Source organism: Nyctibius grandis, chromosome 7 (genome assembly GCF_013368605.1).
Source record: "Nyctibius grandis isolate bNycGra1 chromosome 7, bNycGra1.pri, whole genome shotgun sequence".
NCBI lineage: Eukaryota > Metazoa > Chordata > Aves > Nyctibiiformes > Nyctibiidae > Nyctibius > Nyctibius grandis.
The window spans coordinates 8,896,748-8,924,510 of NC_090664.1; the positions used below are offsets into that span (position 1 = coordinate 8,896,748).

The following is a 27,763-nucleotide window of genomic DNA, read 5'->3' on the forward strand; positions in this document are numbered from 1 at the left end:
CCATCAGGTTTGGGTTTTTTTTGTTTATCCAGAGTTCTTTACTGTTGGTTTTCCCACATTTTTGGTAGCTGAAGTTTTTTTTATCAGATTTTTTAATGATGAACGGCCCTTTAAGCTTAACATGAACTGGTTGCTTCCCAAGTTGCGCTGCTGTCAAATCTAAATTTTAATGCCACTATTTAGTCTGTAACTGAGAATTTGTTTGCATAAATAAGATACTAACCCCCCATGATGCTATTTGTTAGTAGCAGATTGCTGTGCTGCAATAAAGGGATTAAGCAAGGTAGTTTTTGGTAAGGGTAGGGATCTTTCTGTTATATACCTTGGTAATATCTGCTCTTTTTAAAAGCAGATGGCTTTTAAAGGTGGTTTGTTTTAATTGTTTTAATGAATGAGTGTCATTCCTGTAGGAATAAGGAGCAGTAACAGTAAACAATGATAAAGATGCATTTTGGTGACAGTATCAGATACTCTTTTTAACTAGCAAGCTGACAAAAGGAAAAGGGAAAAGGTTGAGGGGGAAGAGGGAGATGCTGTCCCTGCCATTCCATAGTACCTTCTGAAATGCTGGCCTGATGAGTTAGCACTAAATCTGTCACAGAACACGTGCAGTGGACAGCTGAGCAGCATATTTGATATTTGTAAAAAGGGTTCTGATTTTTAGTATATATTTTATCTTTGGAGAAAATATGCTAGTATCCTGTTTATATATATTCACTGAACTGCTTTATGATACAGGGTTCTGTATGTATGCTGTTATGCTAGTGCTCAGCTCACAAATGAGAAGCAGAAAGTTACATTTTTTGGCAGGGTGGAAGGGCTCCATTGTGCTATTTTCCAAACCCTTGTCTGTATTTCTGAGTTAAGTCAGTTCTGTTAACGCACTGCAAATCTTTGCCGTGTTTAGAAAGTATAAATAGAAATGTTAATGTTCACCTTAATTTAAGCATGATAGCAGCCTAATGGAAACTTTTTACCAAACATTATTTATTTAATCAAGATCAGTAACTGGCATACATGGAAAATTATTTTTCACTGTAAGTCTAAAGTGCTAAACAGTAGGGAAAAAAACAAAACACATTTTGAGATTGACAAGAGGTTGCTGGCTTGTCGTCAGCAGCTCATTTCACTTCGTAGTGATGTAATTGCTCTTTCTTCATTAACTTCAAATGCTACTTCAGACTTTCACGGTTATAAAGTTAAATGATGAGCTTGAGTGATCTTTTTGCAGCTCGATGACCACACAAGAGATTTTCTTCAGTGATAAGTCTGCTGCATTTATTTCTAAACAATGTCAGTTCATAACTTGTGAGAGAACGTGGACATGAGGCTCTGTTCCCAGGAGTTAGCTTGTACCATGTCGTGAACATGCCTGTTTAGACTGAGAAACGTCATCTCTTTTTATTTCAGTTAACACTCATCTGCCATTCAGGACCAAAAGGACAAATCTCAGTCCATTTTACTATTTTCATTTGACAACTCACTTCAGTTGTCTTACCTATTTGCCTGTTGCTCACGTAATCTTATATTGTACCAAAAGGGATTGTCTCTCTTTTGTGTCTCTGACATTACAGTGAGGAAGCTCTGTTGCCTGTAGTGGCATCACACTGGCAGAAGAACTCTACTGCGTGGAGAAGCGGGGCGGGGGGGGGGAAATTAAATGGATAGTGTTTAGTTGGAGAGATAGAAATCAGACTTTTATCAAGTGGGTTTTTTTCAGTGCAGAGCACAGGGTTTTAATCAAGCAACTGTTTTTCATGACTAAGTCTTCACATGCTGTGCTGAAAACTTGCCATTAAATGTCTCTTTCTGGTCTTGAAACCTCTTATACACACTTCTGAGGCGTATCTATTCAAAGGTCAAATTAATTGTTCAAAGCAACGTTTCAGCACTGGAGTATGAACTTGTAGAAAAAGAACAAAATTTTTGTGCTGGAGTGTTTCAGATGTCATTTGAGTAGCACGTGATACTGCTGATGTCGTCTGTAGTGAGAAGCTTAGATGACAGGAAAGCCTGGGTGAAAGACATTTCACATTTGGAGCTATTTCAGGTAGTTGATAAGTATTTGCAAACAATAAATTTTCAGTGGCTTGCTGTCAACCCTGTAACTCTAAAATCAAGAAGTTCATGTTGATTTTAAAGTTCAGTGTAGGAGTCCTCTTCCACTTTAATAAGTGCAAACATGGTCAAACAGAAATTTTGTATGAATGTTTCTTCTTTAAATAAGTGCAAGTTAAACAGGAAAGCAGTTGAGGAGGGAAATGCAATCTGTTTATTGTTACATATTTATTATGTAATTAGAGCTTAAATACTGAGTTACACAGTTGTTTTCACTTTGGCCAAACTTTAAAATATGTGGGTGAAGGCGTATGTGTAGCCATTGTGCTTGTAAAACACTGTGTGCAGAGAAAATTGGGATTCTATAATCATATGATCCTATAGTCGTCTTTACATATTGAGATGTTTATTTGAAATGCAGTTTGTTTTTTTTAAGAACAAACACCTAAAATATGGAACTTTGTAAGCAGGTGGTAAGTAGGTTGGTTTTTAATTATTAGAGTTCAGTAAAAACTTATAAAATGTTTGCAAGTTTAAAAAAAGCTATCGATTATATTGTTACCTGCTGTTTTCTTAACTCCCCTTCCTTCTTCTTATGTTGTTTTTTATTTTTAATCTGTCTGTATTTCCCTCTTAACAATCCCCCTCATTTGTGACTTCTTTCACAACTCTATCTTTTTCTCCACATGTCCTGGTTTGGCCTAAACCAGGCCAATTTTCCTTTCAGTGATTTTTACTTTCAGCTAAGTCTCTTCTAAGTAACTGCACTTTCTGAAACTAACTGCGTGTTTTGCAGACAGTGTCTGCTTCCAGGACTGATAACGCTCAAAGTTTGTAGTTATCGCTGAGGCACTGGTAGGGATGTTATGCAGAAAGGCTCTTGCTTGTACTTATTCTTGGAGAAACCAAGGTCACTGCTAAATTCCTCACTGCTTACTAGTGAAGAGCTGAAGGGGGGTTGCACCTGCAGGGAGGAGCGGACAGGGCAGGTGACCCAAAACTGACCAACGAAGGTATTCCATCCCATACACATCATTGTCAGTATAAAGAGGGGGGGATCACGAGGGTCTCAGCCTTCTTCTCTCTTCTCGCCCCTTCTTCTCTCTTCTCGCCCCTTCTTCTCTCTTCTCGCCCCTTCTTCTCTCTTCTCGCCCCTTCTTCTCTCTTCTCGCCCCTTCTGCTATGGCCGGTGTCCGAAGAGGACTCTGTCCGTTTTCCTGCTGCCCCTGATCCCAATCCATGCATCCCTGAATCCAGCTCTCGACCGTCGCTGGGCCCAGCCTGGGCCTTCCCAGAGCCTGCCCTGCAGTGCCGGGGGTGACGTGGCTGACATCGGGGGAGCTCGATTTTGGTTTTGTATATATTTGTATATATTTATATATATATTTGATTATTTCTATTATTATTATTATACTCTTTTTCATTATTATAGTTTATTAAAACTGTTTTAACTTTCCAACCCGTCAAGTCTCTCTCCCTTTTGCCTTTCCCTTCTGGGGTGGGGGGGGAGGGTTAACAGAGAGCGTCTGCCACAGGTTTAATAGCCGGCCCAGCTTTAAACTGTGACACCACATGTTAACCCAGAGCATTCTCCTACCTTGAGCTGGCTTGTCTTTTAAAGTGGTCACTTATTTGACCTTTGATGGTGAGATATCCTTTGCAAGTCTTTCATCTTGAAGTTTAGAGTCTTACCCCATATTCCTTCCTGTCTGCCCCACACGCTCTATCTGTCAGCAGCCTCGGTTCCTCAGTGCTGTTCTGCTGTCCTTCTGTATCTCCTGCTTCAGCTGTAGGCTCCTCCAGCCTCCTTGCTTCTCTGCAGCCAGCTCCCCGCTGCCTCTGAACAGTCGGCCGTCTCTGCTCCTGTTTTTCATTGCTGAGCAACAGAAGAAAAGGCAACACAGCTAAGATGACTTCTTTGACAGAGTTGTATTTTCTTCTAGTTTTGCCGTTTCCCTGGTCAGGCAGCTGTGGTCATTACCATTCATCTTCTGTTCTTAGATCTATCAGCATTGATTATACAGGGTTCTTGTATTCCGTGTTAACAGGGAAACTTTTCTTTGCAAATCAAACCCACACAAAGCCCATGTTCTCTGGTTTTGTGTACAGGTGACTATCACTCATTATAAAAATTACCCAAAATTGCATTTATGTTTTCTCTGTGGCATATATTGTACACTCCTGAGTTAATTGTTTAAGTTAAAACGCTGTCGGAAAATACCAAGAATAGCTTCAGGAATTTTTATTTTATTTCATTTCTGCAGGAAATAACCACTTGCTTACCAGAGTACTACAAATGGACACAATATCTCTTTCTTAAGCTTTTTGAAGCTGGGATAGTGTATCAAAAAGAGGTAGGTACAAACTTTGACCTTTAATACTTTGCAGGTGCACTAACTCAAGACACTTGTTATGTAAGTGGCACATTTCTGGATCGTCCATTCATATTCTTTAAGTGGATAGGTATTTATTGTGCTCTATTGGTTTTAAATCACTGCAAAATATAATGAATTTTATATATAACTGAATTTTATATATAGGTAAATTTTATATGTAACTAACATGAATGGGTATTGTAGCAAGTCAAATCAGAAATGTTTATTATCAGTGATTTACATTGAAATGCAGGATCAGAATATAGCTACTATTAGTTTATTTCATGGCTTTAATATAGAATTTTCTAAGTCTTATCTTCCCTCTCGTGAAAATATATAAGATAATATGATCACGAGGAGTCTCTTCAGCAGCAAGATTATTTAACTGTATAACATTACGGCGATGCTGTCTCAGAACTGATAGGATTGGATAGGATAGGATAGTTGGAGATTATGTGCCTAGCCGTCCAATTCCTGGACCCTATTTGTGATCTCTAAAATATTACAGAAATATTAGGTGCTATAAGACTATCATCACAGCTATTTTTCTGTTAGAGTACATGAAGAAAATATTGACCTTATAATATTTTGTAAATAATATATATCAGGCTATCTGAAAAGGGTTCAGTTAACTTCTTAAGCAGGAGCTGAAACAAAGTTAACTGAGCATTCCAAAGAATTCTCTGTCTAGCCAAGGCAATGCAGTTCCAAAATACCTGAACAGCTGCAACTAGACAAAGCTGCAATTTAGTGAATGTTTCTAACTTAAAATGGAAACTAAGGTTTCTTAAATGTGCTTTAACATTTCCTTTGTATTCTATAGAAACCAGGAAACCCTACAGGATATAATTAGGGATGTACTGTAATTATTCTCTGAACCCAGAGAAAGAGGTTGATAGTGAAAGGTAGCATTTGGAATGGCAGGGTGTTACTGAGCTACTTCTCCTGTTTCCATAGGGAAGATGTCTTCAGAGATCTTAAATGACAACCATCAAAAAGATTCAATATTTGATATGTCCTAACATGCTGGGTTTGGGGAGTGGGGAGGTTATTTTATTTTTTTTTTTGCCTGTAATTATTTTCCATGTTTGTAATAAATTAAACCCCTAGCTTTGCTATAACAAAGTTATTTTTTTCTGTAAATTTGTTTGCTTGAGGAGTGATCCCACATGAATCTGAAAAGCACAAGGCTTGCTGCTTCGTTAGAAGCAGTGATATACAAAACAAACTCTGCATGCAGGCTCCCAGTACTGTGACATCCTGGAGGTGTTTGGGTACCAGTGATTGGATCTCCTTCCCTCTTAAGAGTCAAGGATCAGTTTGAGGACTTAAAGCAGCATCTGTCAACCATGTAGGGGATGTAATCTCTGGTGGATATAAACCATTTGCTTTTTGGCAGGAAACAGATGGCAGAGATAGCCTGTAACCCTAAGTCCCTTCAAACAGTCATAGATACTTAAAGCATATATTTATCCCCTGTCTTCAGCCTCCCTGCAATATATGTTAGGCAGTACTTTTGCACAGCTTGAAGTCTCCTGTCCTACAATTTCATTTTGGGTACAAGGAGATAATTCATAGCCTTACTGTGGTGATAAGAATAATATATGTAGAGTGTTAGTCTAGTTAATGCTCTGTTCCAGGAGTATGCGTGTCTGGCCAGAAAATACCCTGGTAGGGAGACACAGACACAGTATGTCCAGGAGCTGGAATTAGTGAGAATTAACAATGTCTGTCTGGGTGCTGCAGCATCATAGAGGGCATCTTTATTCAACATAGCAAAATCCTCTCTCTTCTTCCTGTAATACTGATCCAGTCAATGTACTGTAGAGGTTATTGAGCTGGCCAGATGTTGGTGTCTTATTTAGGTTGAGATTAATTTCTGCCTGATTAGGCATCTGTAGACTGTAGTGGAACCATAGACACCAAACCTGGAGAATAGATACTTATGCTATAGATACCTGAAGTTAGATGAGATTAATTCTGTCTTAAAAGCATATGATCTGCATTGGTGTAGTGAGAAGATCTAAATAATTTGTGGTCTCTATACACTTTTGCAGTGTGCTGTCTTTGTGTAGGTGACATTTAGCGGCTTCCTGGGGCCATAGTTTCAGAGGCTGTCATTGTCAAGATGCCTGCATGAGGTACAAGTAGGAACTAAGGATTTAATTTAATATCCAGGTTCTGGATAAAAGGTTGTGAGAGATGGAAGGAACAAAATGCAACTCTAAAAATTCAGTCAAGACCTTTCAGCTACAGATTTCTTAAATGTGTATTTGCTTTGTTTTGCATGATTTATTTAAATTTTCCTGTTATGAATCATGAGAATGTTATGCTAAATAATTATACTCATATAAATCAGTTCAGTTACCTTCTAAAATTTTCATCATAAGTTTGATCCAATATCATCAAAACAGAAACAGTATTTTTTCTCAACTTTGAGTCATAGCCAATTTAATACAAGCATATGCTAGTACTGCTTTATGCAACTGGTATTTTATTACTTCTTAATATTATCTGATTTATCTCTCTTTAGCTGCTATTTTAACTTTGTAGTGGTGTGGGGTTTTTTTCAGAACTTATAAATTAAAAGATCATTACTTTATAGCCAACGTCATAATGTGTTTGTATCATTAATGAAGAAGTTGTGTGTTCTGAAAGTCTGGAAAATAGATTTGCAATAGTGGAATACATTGATTGCTTTTAATTTCCCAATTACTTTTCTGAAACCTTTTATAAAAAACAGTATGGTATTATTGGTAGCTAACAGATAAAAGGTAGGCAAACTGTAAAAAGTTTAAATTCCAGTGACATATGGAATTCACACAAGCTTCCTTAGAAGGTGAGGTTTTTTTTTATCAAATAATGGATTTCATTCATTTCATTATAATAAATTTTGTATAATTCGATGTAGGTAATCAGACTTTATGTGCACACATATACCACACACTGATAAAAAAAACAGCAATAGTATTCCTAAGGAAGAGGATCCATGTATCTGTCTTTCCGCTGTCCTCACTATAAGATTTATAAAATGGTTGTGAGCTTTACTATTTCTAAGAATATGTAGCATATTTAAAACTAAGCGGTATCAATTGTTTGGAAATTGGGGCATTTCAGAAAGTGATCAGTGATAGATAAAATGTAAAGTGAGTACTATGAGGGCAGTGATTAGTTTTAAGATTGAGATACTAAGTCCTCCCCATACGCAAAGGATGCATTTGAAATTTTCAAATAATGTTTCATGTATTAGCATGCTATGGAGCTGGAGCTACTGTTTTTCAGTCAGGCTGATTTAACTTTGATTTACCTCAGATTCTGAATAACACTCAAAATAATGGATTACTCTTCTTTATCGCTTTGATTTTTTTTTTTTTCTTTCTTTCATTTTTTCAAGTTAATGTCTAGCATTGAATACAACTTGTGGAATGACTGCTAGTATTCTTTTGTGGTCTTAGATCCTTTGTGATAAATGATCAGCTAAATTGTTCAGCACTGGGGGGGGCGACTTGATTTTTGCTCCCTCTTCAGTACGTGATGTCTGGTATTTCAGTTAGCCCTCAAAAAACAAGGTTTGTAGAGTTGAACACCAACATTTATTTCACTTTAAATTTTCTTTAATATGTTTGTATTGATAAGGAAAGATCATTCCAAAAGTAATTCACACAGTTGACAGGAGTTATGTGCAGAAAATACCAAGTCTTTCACTTGAAATATAGTTGGCCACTATAATACTTCTTTGTGATTCTGTCCTCTCAAGTTGGAGATCCTTGGTTATTCATCCCCCTCAGTCTGACTCAATGCTTTTGGATTAGTGGTGGACAGCTTTTAAGCATCAGACTATGTAGTTTCCAGTCTAGTCAATTGGAACACTTACATATTTAATATTCAAGTGTCAGCCTATCCCGCTAGCATGATCAATCAAGGCAAATGCTGCCAACTGCATTCTTGGGGTTTTTTTGAGTTCTGAGAAGATGAATATTCAAAACATCTTCAGTTGAGTCCATGTGGCTGATTCAAATGGATGTTATAAAAATTTAGAAAACTCAGGGGCCCAAGGAATGTTTCTGGATAATTCTTTCAGTGTCTGAAAAGTAAGATTCTGGTTTTGAAATAGCTGCTGAAAATACTTTTTCTTTGTACAACTTTTTTTTAGGCCTTGGTTAATTGGGATCCAGTGGATCAGACTGTTCTAGCTAATGAACAGGTGGATGACAATGGTTGCTCATGGCGTTCAGGAGCCAAAGTGGAACAGAAATACCTCAAACAGTGGTTTATCAAAACTACTGCTTATGCAAAGGTATGAGAATACAGTTTTTGGAAATTATGGTAGCACTTAAAAGAGGTGACTTTTCATCCAGAAGTATTCATCAAGCTGAATGTGGTCTTTTATATATGCATGTTTGTGTAATATATAATTATATAATGATATACATGATCTATCCCTATGTATGCATGTATATAAAAATTATTATCCCTGAAGTCTTTCTGTTCACGTCTTTAAGAATTCTAAGTAATTGGTGTGGGATTAAGTTTTGAAGAAATCAAAAAGCATAGATTAGAGGTGAATGAATGAACCTGCATTCACACATTGTCGTCCCATTTTTACCATCAAGTGCTTTTCTGCATATTTTGAGTGTACAGCTGTGCAATCTTTTGAACTAGAAACTTGTTCGCCTAGTCAACCTGTTTCCATGTGTGTCTGAACCATAAAGAACTATGATTAACTGCTCTTATTGAAGATCATCTGCACTTTCTGTTATGCTTTCCTTCATACTCTATTTGATTATCTGTAGCTAAAAAATATTTTCAAGTTATTTACACATCCTTTTTTATTATGAGCTCAAATTTTGGTTGTGATGGGACAGCATAGCTTCCACACCTAGGAATTCTTCAACAAAATTTTTGGCTTTATGCTCTCTGAGATGAAAGAATAGACTTCCTGTTTTGTCTAAGTGAAGTTTGCATTCCATCCAAGTGCTCTGTGTATTGACTCTTCAAGTACAGATTGAGAAAGTTATTCCCAAGAAGATATTAAAAGTTCATCTTTGACCCTTTTTCTGAGCCTCAGATTTAAGAGACCAAATTTCCACCATCATCCAGGGAGAAGAAATCCAGGTCTCAATCTAGGTCCATTCATAATAAAGAGAAAAATCCTTAGATATCCTGCCTGATGCTTTGATTCATCAGAGAGGGTACTTGAGATGCATGTTTTCTGATTGTGCTGCCTGTTCTGGCAGTAAGGAGGGAACATTTGCTATAGCTGAAGTAAAAATGGAGCGTGTCTGCACAATCACAAAATGATCACAACGTTGAGCTTTTTCGTCGTGATCCTTTCACCAGATTTCATTATCACCTTTGTGATATTTCAGGGTCAGCCTCAACTCACTGTTTTCCTCAGTTTGAGGCTGGAGCTTCACTAGAGTTTCTGTCTTTACTGATACATCTTTTGTCTATAGTCTTTATAGAGGTTGTAGGAAATAATGGCTGGTATTTCTGGGCTATATCCATGCTTGCACCAAATCACTGTTTACTTTTCTCCCTCTAAGAGGAGTGAATCAGCCTTAAATTTTTACTCATAAAGACCAAAACACAAGACGGAGGAGCTTTTCAGTAACCTTCAAAACACCCTTGGTTTATGGGATTATTACCTCTTGCTCAATATCCACCCTCCTCTAGGGAGGAGAACTTATCTTTTGTCTTTAGTCTCCAACCTAAGAAATGTTGTTACAGGAAAGGCATCAGCTCTTGGGCTGATCACATCTCCCACATGTTATTTTCCAGTAAGCAGGCTCAGCTGATGCCAAGAAGGAACTTGTGCCTCCACAGCATGCTGCCATCTTCCTGCCGAAGATGTCACCTTAGGAGACTCCCATATCCCCTACGTACATGAAGGTAAAAAGTGCAGACCCCTTGTTCTTGAACATCTTAGTGGCATCATGAATGAGAGCTGCTTCTCCTTTTCATTTGGAGATGAACATTTATATCAACCTCTACAAAACCTTTAAGCATTACTACAGAGGACAGTTGAGTACTCCACAGATCTGTGTAAAGGTTTCCCAAAATTTTGTTCTGTGCATGATTGATATTCTGTAGGGTCTATGCTAGCTGATACAACCAGCTCTGTGAATGATGCCATGTTGCTTCCAGCTCAAGTGCTTTGGCAAGCATTGCCTTCATGTGCTCCCACTTCTTGTACAGTGACAGATGCTACCAAGTATCAGCGAGTGGTTTGGATTTTCCTTTTTACTCACCCTCCAGACTCCCATTTTTGTTGCTGTGGTTCTGGCACATTTTGAACAGTCTCTCTGCTTCTTTTGGCAAGGGCTTTAAACATTTGGTTGTAGAGGTGGAAAAAAAATACTTTTTATTTTTTTCCCAAAACCTTCAAATAAAAATAGCAGATTACCAGGCTCTGGTATTCTAAGTTCACTATCTGATATTATATGGATTTCGTACTTTGGAAGTTTAAGATAAATAAATTCCCTTTTTCAGTACTTAAATTTTTTTCTTTCAAGTTGCAAGAGGCTAGATAACATAGCATGTTGTGTCTTACTTTCTGAAGAAGAATGTTTTGGCTGTACAGCTCTGAATGGCCCATGAACTGCAAGCCACAATTGAACATTGTCAGTCGGAAGGAGACTGTGTCTGAGCTAACACTGGACAAGTACTTCAATCTCTTAGAGACTCTGTGCCCATACTGACATAACCAGGAAGCTTTACAACAGCATTTTGACAGAAGCCAAATTACAGATCTTAAATGCTACAAGTTTGGCTCCTCTTCCTGAATATCTTGACTAGTTATCCTCAAAACTCAACTTTGCACACATTTCTTCATTCCTCACAGTAGTCATCCCAGTACTTCTCAAGGAGGGGTAAGAGGCATGAGTCCTTCCTTCTAAATCTGTTTATTTTGTATACTTTTTCTTTGGATTCAGGCTATTGATAGTTGATCTGAATCCATATCAACCTAAATAGCAGTGTTGAAACACCATGGTTACAGCAATCACTCTTCTAGCCTATTCCTCAAGCCTTCTTCCCCACCTCTTTTCAAAAGCCCTTGCCAGGAGACCAGACTTTATTGAGAGATGTTCATTTACCTTTATCATTTACAGAGCCTTTCATCTTGGAGCGGAAGGTCCAGATTTTACAGAGCTAGTCCTAATAGGAGTGGAGGATAGAGACGTTTCTTTAAGAAGCTAAAGATCTTTAATCACTAATATTATTTTAGGATAACGTTAGTGGTCATAATACCTTCACTTCAGCAGGGGGGATTATTTCATGTCTCTTGGTCTTGAAGACACTCATTTCTCTCATAGAGAGATTTTCGTGGCTTACATCATGGACCAGAACCACTACCAGTACAACTTCCTTTTCTTGAAAGTCTTTGCTGTTCAGAGACTTCATATATTTGTGCTTCTAATGATAAATGAGTACAATAATTAGGCTTTTTTTATCCTTACCTGACAGTTTGCCAATGTACATACTTCTCTAGAATAATACGAGGTTCTTCATGGATCTGACTTCCCTTTTTCTTCAGTTGTTTGGGGCTCACCATGAATATGTATATAGTACCTTCTCTGCAGTTGCTTTCAGGCGCCTGAGGGCTCAGGATGCTACAGTAGTAGAGAGTATTTTTATTCAAGCTGGGCTTAGATGGTGAAGGTTACTTATGGTACTCCATATGCCAGACCCCCTGTAAATGGGAAATCTGAGAGGACATTATAAAGATTATCTTTAATTGGACTGGGGATATCAAATCTATGGTCAACATTTTTGCATTCAGAAAACCCAATAGAAATAAATTTCCAAAACTTGCCTGCCCCTGAGATCTTTATTCCCCATTTGAGTCAATTGCCTCTTCAACATCTTTTGTTCAGTTCTGCTTCTTGTGAAGGTGTCCAGAAGGCTGAGGCAAGATGGTGCCAGATTAGTGTGGTCAAAATCATTCTGAACCAAAGACCTACATTTTCTGTCAGTATAGAGTAGCTTTTGAGTCTTTGAGCCACACTGCCAGAGTTTGTATCAGAACTCAACCTGGCCTTCTATTTCTTGTATCTCACAGCTTGGACAAGTTTATGGGCACAGAGCAGATTTATTGCTTTCTTGTGCCAGATGTTCTTACTAGGTTTGCAAAAAGGTAGAGAGCTAAGTGGATCAGGCTTTCAGTGAGTTGTATGGCTAGATTTCTGTTATCCAGTGAAGTTTCACTACTTTTTATCTTGAGATTAAAAAATGGGAAACACTAAGAGATTATTTTAAAGTAATTTAATCCTTGCACCTTTGGGGGAAGTTTTGTATCTTTTTTTCCCCACCTTGGCTACTTTTAGACTTAGAGGGCTAGTATTCTTCAAGTTTGTTCTACTGATCCCACTTATCTTTCTCCAGTGAGGCCTTAACCTGGTTTTGGTATCTCATGGGGAGAACCATTTGATTCTGGTCACCTTTTGCTTGCACCTTCCATGGTGACTATTATTTCTTCTGAAAAGTTTATGGAAATTCAAGACCAAATGTCAGAAAGCTCCACCTTCCTTGCCCTTTTTCTGCAACAAGGCTCTCTGCAAATCTGTTCCCTATTCCTTCCAGAAGTTATCCCTGAGTTTTCTTTAAGCTGACATAGTGGGAAAGCATGTTGGAAAAAAGCTTTATATCTGGTAAGTAACTCCTTTCCTATGTAGCTTAGAGGAAAATGTAAGTATTTCAAAACCATGTTTCATAGACAAGGTTCCATTTAAAATACATTTAATGACTCTGCTACCCCTTAGTTCTTCATGCAAGTTACCAGCTAGCAATAATGGCTGAATATGTATGCATACAACTTATTTTCTACTTGGAGCATCCACAAATTATTTTGTTGTAACTATTCAGCCTATTTATACTGCATATTGATGATCTTTCTAGTCATCTGTGTTCCTCTCTTTCACCCATTTATCATTTTGTTTTCTGCTGTATCTCACAACCTTAATAAAAATAAATACTAGTAAGGGTAATCTTCATCTGCAATGCTTAAATTGCTAGTCAAATAGCAACAGGGAGTTACAAGATCAGTAATGGGCTGTGAAGCCATCTCGTGTGTTACAGGAGTCTGTGTTTCATTCCTACACATACTGTTCTTTAGATTTCTGTTGTGTCCAGCGGAATCATCTTCTGTGGATTTGCTTTGATTTCTTTATTGTTACTGCACCAGCTCGTAGTCCTTTCTTGAAAGAAAAAAATGCAAACAAACAAAACAGTGTTTGCTCACGTGGTAGTTTACCATTGGCAATGAATTTTTTTCAAAGGGCAAAAATATTGACCATACTTTAAAAGCTTGGCAGAAAGCATTTTGATTATGTAAAGTAGTAAAGTAATCATGACCCATTTTTTAAACTGTGAAGTACATATGAAATGGTCTAGCAGCTTTTATGGATTTTTAAAGAACATTTTAATTGTCATTTTTCTTTTGACAGATTTCTTTGATAAAAGTATAATGCCTTAACTGATGGCATTATTATTCAAATTGTTGTCTGTGCATTTAAGATGTTTAAGCTAAAACATTTAGTTGCTATGGTTACCCAGCTAAATCTGTAGGCAGATTCATTGGAAAAATCTATCTGTAAATGTTAGTACTTCTATGCGTACCTGTAAATTGCTATTATGGTTTTTTATGCACAGTCGACTGAGTCTTCAAATAAGAATCTGTAGGGCTAGTCTTTGCATAGTCCCTGTTCTTCCTAAATTAATTTTATACAATATTTTTTCATATTTTCATATTTAGCCAAATAGCCAGAAAATAATCTTTTTTTGAACAAAATAAAATAGAAGCAACTTTGAAACTTCAAGTTTTGCCTTAAATCATCTCCCTTTTTTGCACAGCAATAAGATAGTATATGTATATTTAATTTAAATACTGGGGAAAGTGGCAGGACCTACAAAATTCTGGCACTCTAATTTACATTGCCATACAGATAAGTAGTACTCTCTGTTTTTTTTGTTTTGTTTTTTTTTTCGTACAGACATGTAGAGACAAATCCTTCTCGCATTCTGTGAAGTGCGGGAACGTAAATGTTTAGCGTGGTGCTAACTCTGTGAAGGGAAAACAACAAAAGATCTACCAGTTCTTCTCCAGCTTATCTCTGGGTTTGCGCTGCATCTGACAGCCCCTTTGTCTGGTCTGAATAGAATTGGAATTGGTTTATGTAATCGTGTTTTGCCTGACTTTTTATTTTCTATTTTATTTCTGAGATATTAAGCAGAACGGTAATAAAATGTAATGAAACTGAAGTACTGCATTTTAGGATGTTAAGAGCCTTGACAGTACTTAGGATTTCATAGCATGAGGTAATGCCTCATCATTGAGGAGGACGGAAATGCTGGCTCTTTAGTTTTTCATGCTCTATATGTTATTTTTTCACTTCCCACACTTAGGGTCTAGCTCATAGTTGTCGTCTTCCAACAGAATGGGCCTGATAAACTTTGCTTTGAAACTCTTCCTCTCGAGTCAGGCTGAGAGCTCTCTCCTGGACAGGGACCAAGAGCACTGTCTCCACAGCTTGCTTAGCACTTCATTAATAAGAAAATGACACCTCTTTTGTCAGCTTGGTGAGACAGAAAATTGTTTGTGGATATCCAGACCAGGCTGGTCTTTTCACCTTAATTTAAACAGAGCATCTCATTTGATGCTGCAGCAATATAAATTTAAGTTCCTGTTCGTGTAAGGTTAGTCAAAACAGTGAATGCTCAGTACTACTAAAAATTATAACATATGTTTTAAAGAGCTTTTGTATCTATGGAATCAATTACTCATTTATCCCAAAGATACACTTCATTATATTGGAAAGGGAGTATCTTCTCTTTGGTAATTGCTGCAACGAGAACAACTCTGGAGAGCAAATCTGGAGAATGCTGGCTTTACTTCTTGCTTTTGAGGAATCATTTCTTTGCCTCAGTTCTACATAGTCAAACCATAGGTGTTTGGCCATAAATTTATATGATAAAGAAAGGGAAAAAACCTCTGACAGTTCAGACATTTACAAGAGAGAGTTTTAAACACACACAGTATCTGTGGTGTTGCTCCTTTTTAATGTATGTTTTCAGTGTACTCTACACATGGAAAATAAGAGTCAAGAGTGACCTATGATAGTACAAGCAGAAACTACTGAAGGTAAAAAAAGCCAAACCAAACAAAAAAACAAAACAGGAAGAGATTAAATACCAGAAGAAGCTGTACTGCATAATCACAGTTGGAACTGTGCAATAGAGTGCAAAATAAAACAGTGGGCAGCCTAACTTTAATTTCCTGTACTTTAGTAAATATATTAAGTTGTATTAAATGATTTTGTGTAATCTCTAGTTTATATTTGGTTACTCTTTTGGGAGCATGATCAAATAATGTGAAGAATTTAATTTTAATGCAAACAGATCTTGAATGCTTCTGAGGAGGAGTCAAAGAAATAAAGCAAATAAGACAATTTGATTTTGCTAATGAATTGAATGCTTTTGAAACCTTTGAAACCTTTTGCTGACCTTTTTATTTTAGTCTTGTTGTTATGTTGCAAATTTGTGAAACTTCATTAAAGTGTCTTCATGGAAAAAAGAGTAAACAATTGGCTTTATAGCTTATATTTAGATTTTTCATGGCATTTCATTTACTGTCATGGAGGAGTTGAAATTCTCTCACTAAGTGTGAAATTAGTGGCAGGGATTGATCCTACTAAAAATTTTAGTTCCTGAAGTCAGAGGCTGAATTTTTAGGGGCTCAATAGAATCTTCCCTCTTTGAACTGCAAGCAGGAAGGGGGACTTTTGGAGTTGAGATACTCTTGGGAAATTATAAAGCACTTCTGTTCTTTGATTTTATGTACTTTTTTCTGTCTGAAGATTGCTAAACTGAAGTTCTGTTTCTTGGTGAATCTTCAACAGACTAAACAGCTGGATATGTGAGATCGGTTTTCCACTTTGAGATGCTTTACTTCCAGTTTCTGACTTGGTCATTGTTGTGTGTGATGAATTTTCAGCAAACTCATCTTGATCATCTTGATCAGAGGATCATCTGAACTGGCTGACTTTAATCTTCTAGCTATGCCAGAATTTTGCAGGTGTTCTGAAAGAGTAAAGCAGTCCTGTGAAACATTAGTTTATCCTGAATCTTCAGCTTCTCCAGCACTTAAGTCAAACTTTCCTAAAGGTGTAAGACCCTTGAAGTCTTTCTCATCCCTGCATGTGGCTTTGATTTCTTCAGCTTTTTCCTGAGTCTGTCTATCTTTAGATCTGAAAGACTGCCAAAATGCTTTACCTTGACTTGTGTTTAATTAAGATGGGAGTCATTTCTCCCATAATTAGACGTTTGCATTTTAAGTTGTGTCATCTCTTCCTGAGCCATGAAAAAATGAAAGCAGAAAGACTGCTACGTAATGTTTTCAAGTTTCTCACTATTAAGTCATCATCAGAAATTTGAAAATGGAATTTTTTAAAGTTTATTACTCTCTGCTTATTGGATTGTAATGCTGCTGTTGTTCTTTGACCCTTGCAGAATCCAACAGGTTTTACTTTTGTTTGTATGCCTGTGTGCTGGGAATCTTCCTGTTGATTCTTTTCTGTGTTACATAGTTAATGAACTGGTGGCACAGATGACTAGGAGTTATGTACATGCCCTTAAGGGTCAGAATTTTTGTTTAAGGAATCATATTAGTAATTGCAAAATAATAATTGGAGCAGAATTCATGGGACTACTTTAATGATTCATAATACGTTTTACCAAACTTGGCAGTGATTTTAAAAAAGAATGTGGAAGCAGAATTCATGGAGTTAATATTTAACATTTCAAACACTAGCTTATAATATTCAGAAATTTCTATGCTAGCCTTAGTCAGCTTCAGGAGTTTTCGTATACCCAAACAGGCTACATATAACATTTTAAAATTAATAGAAGTTTTAACATATATTTATATTTATGTTTTTGCAGGTTGTAGTGCAATTGGATTTGAAAATGAAAAGTTTTTTAAAAGGGTTTCCCTTAAACAGTTTTTTAAAAATTCCTAATTTGCATGGATGAATTTTGAATGTACAATGCATTAATGTGTGTAAGAATTAATATGCTTTTCTACTTTCGTTTTAGTGAGTATCCTAGGTTAATTTACCATCCAGAAACACTTATTGACATGCTAGCAGTATACATACTGTATATTTTTTGCCTCTGTAACACTATGTAAAGTGTTTGTGTTTTACATATTGTTCATTTTCTGCTTCACCTGCCATTCATAGCCTTGACAAGAAACCAAAGTAGTGTGTTGAGTACAAAGAACGGAGAATCATAATTCCGTATTGAGAATTTTTTAAGGTTTTTTTGGTTGGGTTCTTTTTTTATCACGTTATACTGCTGTTCATGTGTATATTAACCTGTGAAGGGTTTGTGTTTGCAAACTCTGCTAGGCTGTGTCATCATGCAGAATAAGTTTTCTCTTCGTTCAGGGGAAGCTAAGTTGGCTCTTTCTGTATTTAGCAGCATGAAGCAATTGCATTATCAAGAGAAGAATTGGGCTAAGTCAAAATGTAGCCTATAGTGCCTAGTAAGGCCAATTAACTAGAGTTAAAATCATTATCACACTGATATTAAGGATCTTGATGTATTAATCCTGCAGTGAAAAAACATCTAGAAAGTTTTGCTGGCAAGCAATTACAGACTGTACAGTTTCAGTAGAGCACATGCACATTTAGCTGCTTCTGCCAGCAAAATGTAATGTAGATTAGGATGGATAACTAGGCAGGAGAATTTATAAAAATCTGCTAATGTGTCCAGCCAGTTCTGTGTGTATTGGCACAATTTCATTCTTTCTAAAATGCATAACATCCGTACAAAAAATGTATCCAAGTATTGTGTGCATATATATCTCTATATCTATATATATCTCCAGTTATTCACTAGTCTTCAGTAGGTATATATGTACATGGATTATTCATGGCAGATAAAGCTCAGTAGTTTCTGGAACACTAAAATTAATGAGAATAATGAGAATTTGCAATTCTCTGTGATACACTATACTTGCAATTGTGAGCTACAACTGATTAAAGTTACAGTATGATTAAAAACCTTCCAAACCCTTACCATTCTTTTACTTATAAATCATAAGAAAATTAATTTGATTCTTAAGGATGCAGCAAGCAATAATAATGCCACATGGCAGTGTAATATTATGATTTATGAAGGACATGCCCTTTGTTGTATTTTGAATGATAGATATACAACAGGGCAGTAACTAGAAGGTAATCCTTATAATATTTTTTTATGCATCTCACTCTGAAAATATTTAAGAATGTAGTTAAAACACAACAGTTGAAAAAGAACGAGTTGTGTATTCACTAATTATCTAACTACCCACTATTTAATTTGAGCAGCATGTAATAGCTACTGTCCATCCTTGCAGGTTGTTAGCAATTAATGAGATAATAAAGAGTTTGCACATTTGATGTTGGGAGTCACAGCTGAAGTAAAAATTATTCAACATGTTGCCTTATTCTTAAATTTTAACTGTAATTGTTCAGCATATCCACCATCTGTCTGAGTGACTCATGCCTCTGGCTGTACTTTTGCCAAAGTAAAGACTTTGGACAGTCATGGAGTATTCATAACACAAATGTGAAGTGTTACAAAGTGAAAAATGAGATGAGTTTTGAGTTATCCATCCCTTTGTATGTCTTCTCTTTTACTTTTTTATAGATTTATTAAAAACAAACTGACTGCCATCTCCAGGCTGTTGTCTGGAGGCTTCATACCTGCAAGCACATCTCTTATGTGTCAGTGGTCTTGTTCAGCTCGTTAGGTCACTTACACTTCCCACAATTTACACCCATTGGGAATGTTTTCTGTGTTTGTTTTTGTTTAAGGGTTTTGTTCTGTGTTTAAGGTTTAGTCCATTCAGAAGGATGGCCTCTTTTAATAACAATAAGATCTCTGTTGGAGATGTCATACGTCTGGCTTGTGCCATGTTAATTCTGTTCTCAAAGAGATGAATTTGGGGCAGCAGCAGTATAAAAACACCTCTTCCTGTGTTTTTACCAGCACCTTATCATTTTGCTGTTAGTTATAATTAACCCCATAGTCTTAATTTTTATGCTTACAAAAGCTGAATGTTCTAATTCTTTCTTTTATTGCATCAGGCTATGTTTGATGCTTTGTCTGATCTCCCTGAGTGGTATGGTATAAAAGAAATGCAAGCAAATTGGATAGGTGACTGTGTTGGATGCTCTCTTGACTTCTTGCTAAAGGTAAGTCAGAAATTTCAATGCTACTATCTTGGTTGGGCTAACCACAACCCCTGAAATGCATGATGGGAATGGATATTCAGATCTAAAAAGCTTCAAACCTACTAAAAGAGATTATTAAGTGTTCATTCCCAGACCAGCACAGATTCTGAAGAACACCATTTGTGGGTTGAAGAGATACTCCCTGCTGTCCTCCTTAGGAAAGGGTTTATGTGTTCAAGTGCAACATTGGATGCAAATTGGCTGTGTGTGTTTGTGCCAAAATAAACGCCAGCTAATAAGCGTTCCTGAAAGCCAGGACGTTTAGGGGAGCAGTTCCAAGTGGCACTGCACAAGTGAGCTGGCAGCTAGCTGGGCTTCAGCTCTGCTCTGCACAGCACCTTCTCTGTCAGACCCAAGCTGACCTCAGGCAAGCCACTTCATTGATGTTTGTCCATTATTTCATTTATTACGTACAGTAATTAAAATAACGAAAACCAGACAGTTAGGTAGTGATGGAGCTACAGAGAAGTCTGGATAGAAAGAAAGGTGAGGAAAGAAAAAGAAATCTTAAGAGAATTATAATTATCTAGAGAAAAATGGTAAAATCTGAAGTCCTTCTGAAGAGATGCAAAAGGCTTTTTGAATATGATAATGACAGAAGAGATTTTCAGAGACCCTGATGGATTTCAGCCCTTGGGCTTCAAAGCTTTATTGTGCTCATTTACTCTGGTCTAACATTTTAAAAGTGACTTCTTATTTTAAAATACTGAATTTTTGGGAACCTCAAATTGAGACAGCTTAAACTTTCTCCATACCTCTGAATTGCACACTGCTGGAAGGTGCATTTAAGGTGTTTTTAAGTTGTTTTTGTCGATTGTTTCTGAAAATGTATATCAATACCTGTTGTAGAAAAATCTCCTTCTAAGACCCCTGTACGCTCCACAGTTAATTGACCTAAAATATAAAGCCTGTTGATAGTTCTGGGTGATAATTCTTAAGCAGTCTTCTGGGTTTATTACTCTTTTTTTATGTCCAGTTCTTTTAATGTTGTGCCACCTTTTATGATTTTATTCCTGTACGTAAGTTGCAGTATTGACTTCATCAGAGAAGTGTGGGGAAAACCTGATAGCTGAGAACATCTTAAATTCTCTTTAGATTTCAGAGGTAGCATCTCATTTCTGTTTCTTGGAAACAGGGCATGCATATTAAAAGGGAATAGAAGGATTCCAGGTTACTTGGCCAGGGATAGAATCTAGCTCAGTAGCACAATGTAATATTAAATATGTTTTTAGAATATAAATATTTTTATATATATTTGGATAAACTGAGGCAAGATTGTAAAGCAACTTTCTCAAGGTCTTGGAAGTAAATTTTGTCAAGATTTGATTCTGGAAACTCCCTATAGTGGGAATGCATCTGGCTTTGATATTCAGAATTGGATATTTCTACAGGGTGATGTATATTTGTTGGTTGCATAAAAAGGAAGGGAGATCTAAAACCACTACACTTCCAATGGAGAAAAAAATAAATTCATCAGGGTTGTTTTTTGCTCTTTTTCAGGTTAATGGTAAAGTAACAGAAGAGAAGCTAGCAGCTTACACCTATACACCTGAAGCCATTTATGGAGCTTCCCATTTATATATCTTACCGACTCACAGACTGCTGCATGGGAATAGCAGTCTCAAGGAAGTCTTTCGGAGGGAGTTCATCCCGGGGAAAGGTGATATTTTTCTCATACTGCATTTTGTTGTAGAAGAGTAACAATTTTAGAGAATGATCTTCAGAGAATGTGTCAAGCTGAGCATGTGCTGTTCCTGTTGAGAGGGAACAGGTCTTCTGATTCTTTGTGCCTGTCAAACAGTATCACATCAGCCTGCCCTGGCTTCAGATACAGTAGCAGCAGATACATTAGAATTCTTCCTTTTATAATGGGTGTAAAACTTCATAGTACATAAAAGCAATGGAACAGATTCTTGTTTCCTCATGTACCAGGATTGAATAGTCCAACTCTGACTATGTCAGCCCATTAGAAAATCTCGTGGCTATATGGTAATTTCTTGTTAGCACAAAGACAGCAGAACCAACTCTTGCACCAGCGATGATCTCTTCCTGTCATAGGGAATATAAGGAGGGCAAGAGATCATTAATACATAGCAAAGTGGATCATTGATAGATAGCAAAACAATACTCCGCTGTGCAGATCCTCAGTTAATACAAGATTCTAATAGAGTAAATTCAGAGTAACCCTATGGCAGGTCTTGACTTGTACAGAGGATACAAATAAGAGGTAATTCTTTAATTGGTGTTGATTGGTTTCCTGAAGGTTCCTACCATCAATTCTACCATTATTTAGCATCCCTGGCCTACTGTTTTTTTGTTGTTTGGAAAACCTGAAAATTGTAGGAGTAAATACAAAGTATACTGAATATTTTTTGTTTCCACTTCAGGCTGGTGTTCAATATTTACTTTTTCCTTTCTGGTAAACATGTGGCTTCATTGTCTATATAATGTCTGATGTCAACAACAATGAAGCAGGAATCTTGTGGGAAATTGTGATGGTTGAGCAGAACCTGCTTTATTTTTGAGTGCTTCATTTCTATTTTCTTAATAAAGTTCATTTGCTAGCAGGAAAAAAATGGAGTCTGATTGTGTTGAGTACGTAGAGCCCTTGTCTCAGAGCTCAGCAAAGCTTGGAGAATTTTTATTAATGAAGAAAGAAATTTGCAGTTCTTACAATTCAGCCAAATCAAAGCACTAAAACCAGAAACACATATCCATGTACATGCCTGTATCTTTGTTGGATCTTGTGCTTTAAGCTAAACTACACAGGTGCAACACTTGTTTTTAATAAGGACTACAATGTATTTTTTTATATTTTTTTAATGTGAAAGTACTTGAAAGGCTTTTTTTGTGTCTGTTAACTATAAACTTCACCTTTTGGTTAAGCTAAATTAAGAAACTTTCATCTATATGATGACAGCCATAAGACCTTGAAAAAGAGGCTTTAAAGTGGACACAGTTCCAGAATTGTAACTCTATTGTTGTTGTACTCCTGCTACTCATAAATATACTTATATGCATTCTTCAGTTGAAATTGGCTTATATTTCTTACTATTTCTTGAGCATTTTAAAGGCACAGACTGGCATTTTCCAAAGAAGAGAACATAAAGGACAAGAATTTCTACATAGACTTTCTGATTTGCATTTCAGCTGTGGGTACACATGAAGGGCCAGCAATGGCATTTAAGTAAAAAGAAATTTTTGATGGCCTTGGATAGACCATATTTTCACATTAAGCAATTTTTTTTAAAACATTCACCAGTAACATTAAAATTTTAATTGTTTTCTTTTCAGCAGAGATAGTCTTGTAACCCCCTTTCTTCACTGTGTTCTCATTTAAATAATTAGGAGAGTATGTTTTTATTTTTTCTGGGAGAGGGAAAATAAGATGTATGGCAAAGTAACTTAAAGTTCTAATACCTTTACTCTTGGAGTACATCTCTGTATTATTTAAATAATAATAGGCTATTATTATTTAAATAGAGGTGAGCAACCGGTTTTCAAACATTCTTTTTTTTTAGCTGAGCAAAATTTATGTTGATTTAGAATCTGGTAAGTCTTCTAGTTTTGTCAGTGTGAGGTATCTGAGATAAAGATTTGATCCTTACATTGTTCATTATCTCATTATAATACTATGCATACATTCTTTTACATTCGTAACTGTAATAGCATCTTTACGGCTATTATAATAATGATGTGAGCAAATGAGCAAAAGAAAAGTGTGCCTTCGTAAACTGGAGTTGAGTTATTATTTTGGGTTCTAGCATAAAATCGAAATTACTGCTGGGTGGAAGAGAGCAGTTATTTTTAAAAGCAGACTGTCCTACCCACTCAACATCCTGTTGATGAGGCTTTTTGCTTAGTTGCTTTTAAAGAGTGAAATGATTCCCTTTGTACATTTTTTAAACAGAAGAGGAAAGCTATGTGCAGTGGTTTGAACGTGAGAAATTTTATCTAGAATATGAGTATCTCAGAGACCTGAAATTTGAAAACGTAGTAATCAGAAATAAAGAACTATGTTTGTTGTGTTAACAAGACTGATGAGATTATAGTAGTCCTATTCTCTAAAACGCTGTTATTTTATTTCAAGCAGATTTTATGTGTAGCAATACAAGACTGAGACGTTCCTCAGCTTAGCTATGACGACAGGTGAAAAGAAGCTTTTAGCAGTCTGTATTTTAATTATGATAATTATTTAATTATTTTAATTATCATCAACTTAAAGGCACTGAAAAAGCTAGAAACAGGTCCAAATTGAGATGTGGGGTTTGAATCCTCAAAACTTGGAGTATTCAGGTTTGATTTTCTTCTTACGCAGCAACCAAAGCTACACATTGTAAATCAATTTCAGTTTATCACCCTTGATTCTCTCCTCTCTCCCCTTCCCTGTGGACATTAGGTTCCTCATCTGTAATACAAATATGAATATTCTGTTTGGAAATCAATTGGTTATTTAGGTTTCTTTTTTCACACTGGTCAGTATTTCTCATGCTTTGTAGTTCTTCTGTAAGAAAGCAAATCATAAGTGTAGTATATATGCTCCCCTTCAGTTTCTTCTCAGTAACTAGATTTTTTTTTTCCTTAATTTTGTAATGTCTGCTAGTGTATAATTCAGGGCTTACTAGAGCCAATTCATACAACTCTGCAGCACACAAATAGTGGTCAAAGACTCACTGTTTGGTGTTTTTTTTTTTTTTTATTGTAGTCCAAATCTCACTCTGTTTTTGTTCAGGTGTTTGTTATAAGTCTGATTTCTAATAATGAGAATTTATCAGTCAGACTTACTGAAGAGTTTAATACATCTGAACTTTTTAGAAATGTGATTAGGCTTTTCATTTTCTTTCTTATTTAAACAAAATTCTAATTTAAATTTCATGCATGTTTAAGGTAAACTTGAGTTTTAATAGTAAGTAATATTCTTATTGTATTTTCTGTTCTATTTTACTTACTGTGATCATTACATTTGTTTTCAGACTCGCTTACTTCAGTGACAGCTGTGAATTTGCTTACCAATCAGGAGATTCCTGTAGTCATCTCTGCAAAAAACAATTTTGAGAATTTTCTTGATACTAAAATAGGTATGTGTTGTTTAATGTGTTAGTGAAATAATATAGTTTTCAGTTGCTGTGTTGGAGCATCAGATACTGTTGCGGCCAATCTTTGAACACGGTGGCTCTCTTGTGGACTTTGGAATCCTGTTCTTCATTATATGTTCTTCATTAATGAAGAAGGAAGGGAAAAGTAGCTGTGTGTACAGTTCTGTGTGTACAGAACTGTACCATTGTTTGACATAAACATTTTGCAAACAACTAAACGTTTAGCTTGTTTTTTGTCTTACGTTTATGTAAGTTATGTGCATCCTTATAGAGAAATGTTTCAGACAGTAAATGTATGAAACTTCAAAGTTTCACTTTTATCTGATAATATTTGTCTTGAGATCAGTAAAATAAATCAGAATAGCTAATAATTCTGTTCAGGTAGTCTTGGACCCCTTATCTCTAAAGGAAGTGTTCCCATAATTTAGGCAGCTAATTTAGGATTGAGCATCCATAAATGGAGGGGGAAGGGCATTGCTAGAGGATACTCTGAATCGCCTGAAGTGGGCTTCTCTTCTCAAAGTCATCCTATGAAGCAGCTTGTCTTACTCTTTTCCTGCATAGGGAGCCTTGCCTCTCAGCTTAGGCAGTTGAGTACTTTTGGTTAGATGATGTGACTGTCCTTCTAAGTAAAATTAGAAATTGTACTAACTTTTAAAAATTTTAATCTGCAAAGTGTATCTTCCATCAGTAACACCCACCGAGCTTTTTGTTACTGTTGTGTTTTGCTGTGGTCTCATCTCAGCTGCAATGAGTAGGCAATGTTCTGTGCCAGTCCTAATAGGACATAGTTGTTTATCTCTTCTTCCCCCTTTCCACTATATCCTTATCCCTTAAGTCCCTTTTGTTGCCTCCCTGTTGTTGATACTTCTTTCCTGCCCTGGAGCTACTCTTCTCTACACCACTGCCAACGTTGGCTGTTCCTGTACAACAACTGGACTGAATATGAATGAACCAGCTGACACTGCAAAAACGTCTTGGATGACCCTCACAAGGCTGATAGAAATTATTCACTTGGGCTGTATACCTTACTTACAACATGCCTGCATCTTACACTTTAGGAATGAACCTATTTTTGAGAGCTAGAACCTCTGCTCATGTAAGAGAAGCCAAATAATTGAGATACCTAATCATATTTTTCATTAAAAGGTTCCAGCTTGCTCACTGGCACATACCTTGGCCTTATGTCTGTTGGAAACAGCCCAGCTCTTCCTGGGAAGTTCTGGATGCCAGCTGTTGAGCTGTGCAAATGCACTTCAATAGCATCATATTTTCAAAAGAAGACCAAAAAGTGGGGTCTGCTTTTTTTCCATTTGTAGAGCATATTGTGAAGCCACCTGTTGCAGGCTGCAGGGCTCTCTGACAAATTAAGATACATACATTATTCTATAATAGGGCCTTGAAATGGCAAGAGCATACATCCGCTGGAAAGATAAAATAGCGATTCCGTATTTTGCTAGTTAGGGATTTATCTCTCACAGGACAGTTTGGCTTCGTTTTCTTTAGTTATCTGCTACCAAACTTCCGTATATTGACAGAGTTAATGTATAGCAAGCATTTCATTGCCTGAACAAAGACGATTGTTATACTGGTTTTGAATGAAGTAGTTTGTATTTTAATAATTCTAACGTGCTCAGCAATATTTTGAGAGTTTTTATCTGTGGTTTTCACAACCTAATGTTGGCATTGGCTTGTTGAAATAAGTTTCTTTGCCTTTTGAAGATGACAGCAATTGTGCAAGATTGTTCAAAATATTAAATAAGTTATTGCTGAAATGAAAAAAAAAATGTAAAAGGGTGTATCTCCCTGTGGAAATAATAAATCTCTTAGTATCTCAATGTTATTTCAGAATACATGCGACAATAAAGTTAACAAATTTCATAACTCACCCTGAAAGATAGTCCTCCAAAGTAGAACAAAGTATCTTTCAAGTTACATGCAGCAAAATCAGAGGGAAGATGTCATCATCTATCAATATGAGTAAGAAATATTTAAAGATAATGTGTCATTTTATAGTGCTGGGAAATTGCTATAATAAAAAGAAGTCTATGTGGCTTAGAAGAGGAACTTGTATTCAAGATGTATGACTGACCAAAATAATATGTAAAGGGAAAGATGCATCAGGGGCCTTAAATACTGTGATTTCTGTAACTGACTTGAACAGCAGTAGGAAGTGCTCTCAGTAGTTATATTCCAAATAGAAAATTGATGTTATTTGAATTGTTTTCCTGACATTATAAACAAATCATGTCTTTCATAATAAGTTAAAGGGATAGTAATGTTAGAGACTGTTGTGTCATGGTACATTTTAATAAACTATGAAATTAGAAAGAGATTAAATTTACTATTGAAACAAGAGGACTATTTAGGCTGTTTGTTTAGTATTTGTTTCTCATATTAGCAAATAGAATTTAAATGTCTATTATTTAAATGTATTATAATTAGATAATTGTATTGAAAATTTTATTATTTATCCAAATTTTGCAGCTTTACTTTTAGGCTTTTTCTGAACCATCTAATTTTCAGCCTTTTCTGCGGTGGGACATTGATTAATACTTGGATTACAGAGAAACTGAGCAAATGTGTTTGTAATTATTGCTGCTTGAATTCCACTGCCTAAAGAACATTAAAACATCTTATTGTTCTTAGATTTTTAAACTCGTTTGGGCAAACATAAGTCATTATAAAGAGAATGTCATAGAAAAAAATATTTTGTCCTCAAATTGATGACTGATATCCATGTTAGTCAATCCCAGAACTAAATTTTTTTTTGATTCCCCCCCACCGCCCCAGGAATACCTAGTACAAGTGCAGAAGATGCTGCAGTAGCTAAGAATCTGGGCATTTCATTCACTGAAGTCACTGAAACGTTGCCAAATGGTTTGGAGAAAGTCATTAATTCTGGGGAGGTGCGTATACAAGTATGGAGTTCTTTCCAACTTACAATAACAATGCA

General features: G+C 36.3%; 1 protein-coding gene across 2 annotated transcripts in view; it reads left to right on the top strand.

Annotated features, from left to right (window-relative positions):
• Positions 1-27,763, top strand: part of LARS2 (leucyl-tRNA synthetase 2, mitochondrial) — a 90,642-nt gene that overhangs the window by 22,010 nt on the left and 40,869 nt on the right. For both annotated transcript variants that reach the window (XR_011048550.1, XM_068405284.1), the window contains exons 6-11: positions 4,323-4,412; positions 8,587-8,730; positions 19,565-19,672; positions 21,212-21,371; positions 24,685-24,789; positions 27,601-27,716. Coding sequence is in view for 1 of the 2 variants with exons in the window: in XM_068405284.1 (XP_068261385.1) it covers positions 4,323-4,412; positions 8,587-8,730; positions 19,565-19,672; positions 21,212-21,371; positions 24,685-24,789; positions 27,601-27,716 (723 nt within the window). In the remaining variant the exon portion in view is untranslated. The remainder of the gene's footprint in view (positions 1-4,322; positions 4,413-8,586; positions 8,731-19,564; positions 19,673-21,211; positions 21,372-24,684; positions 24,790-27,600; positions 27,717-27,763) is intronic.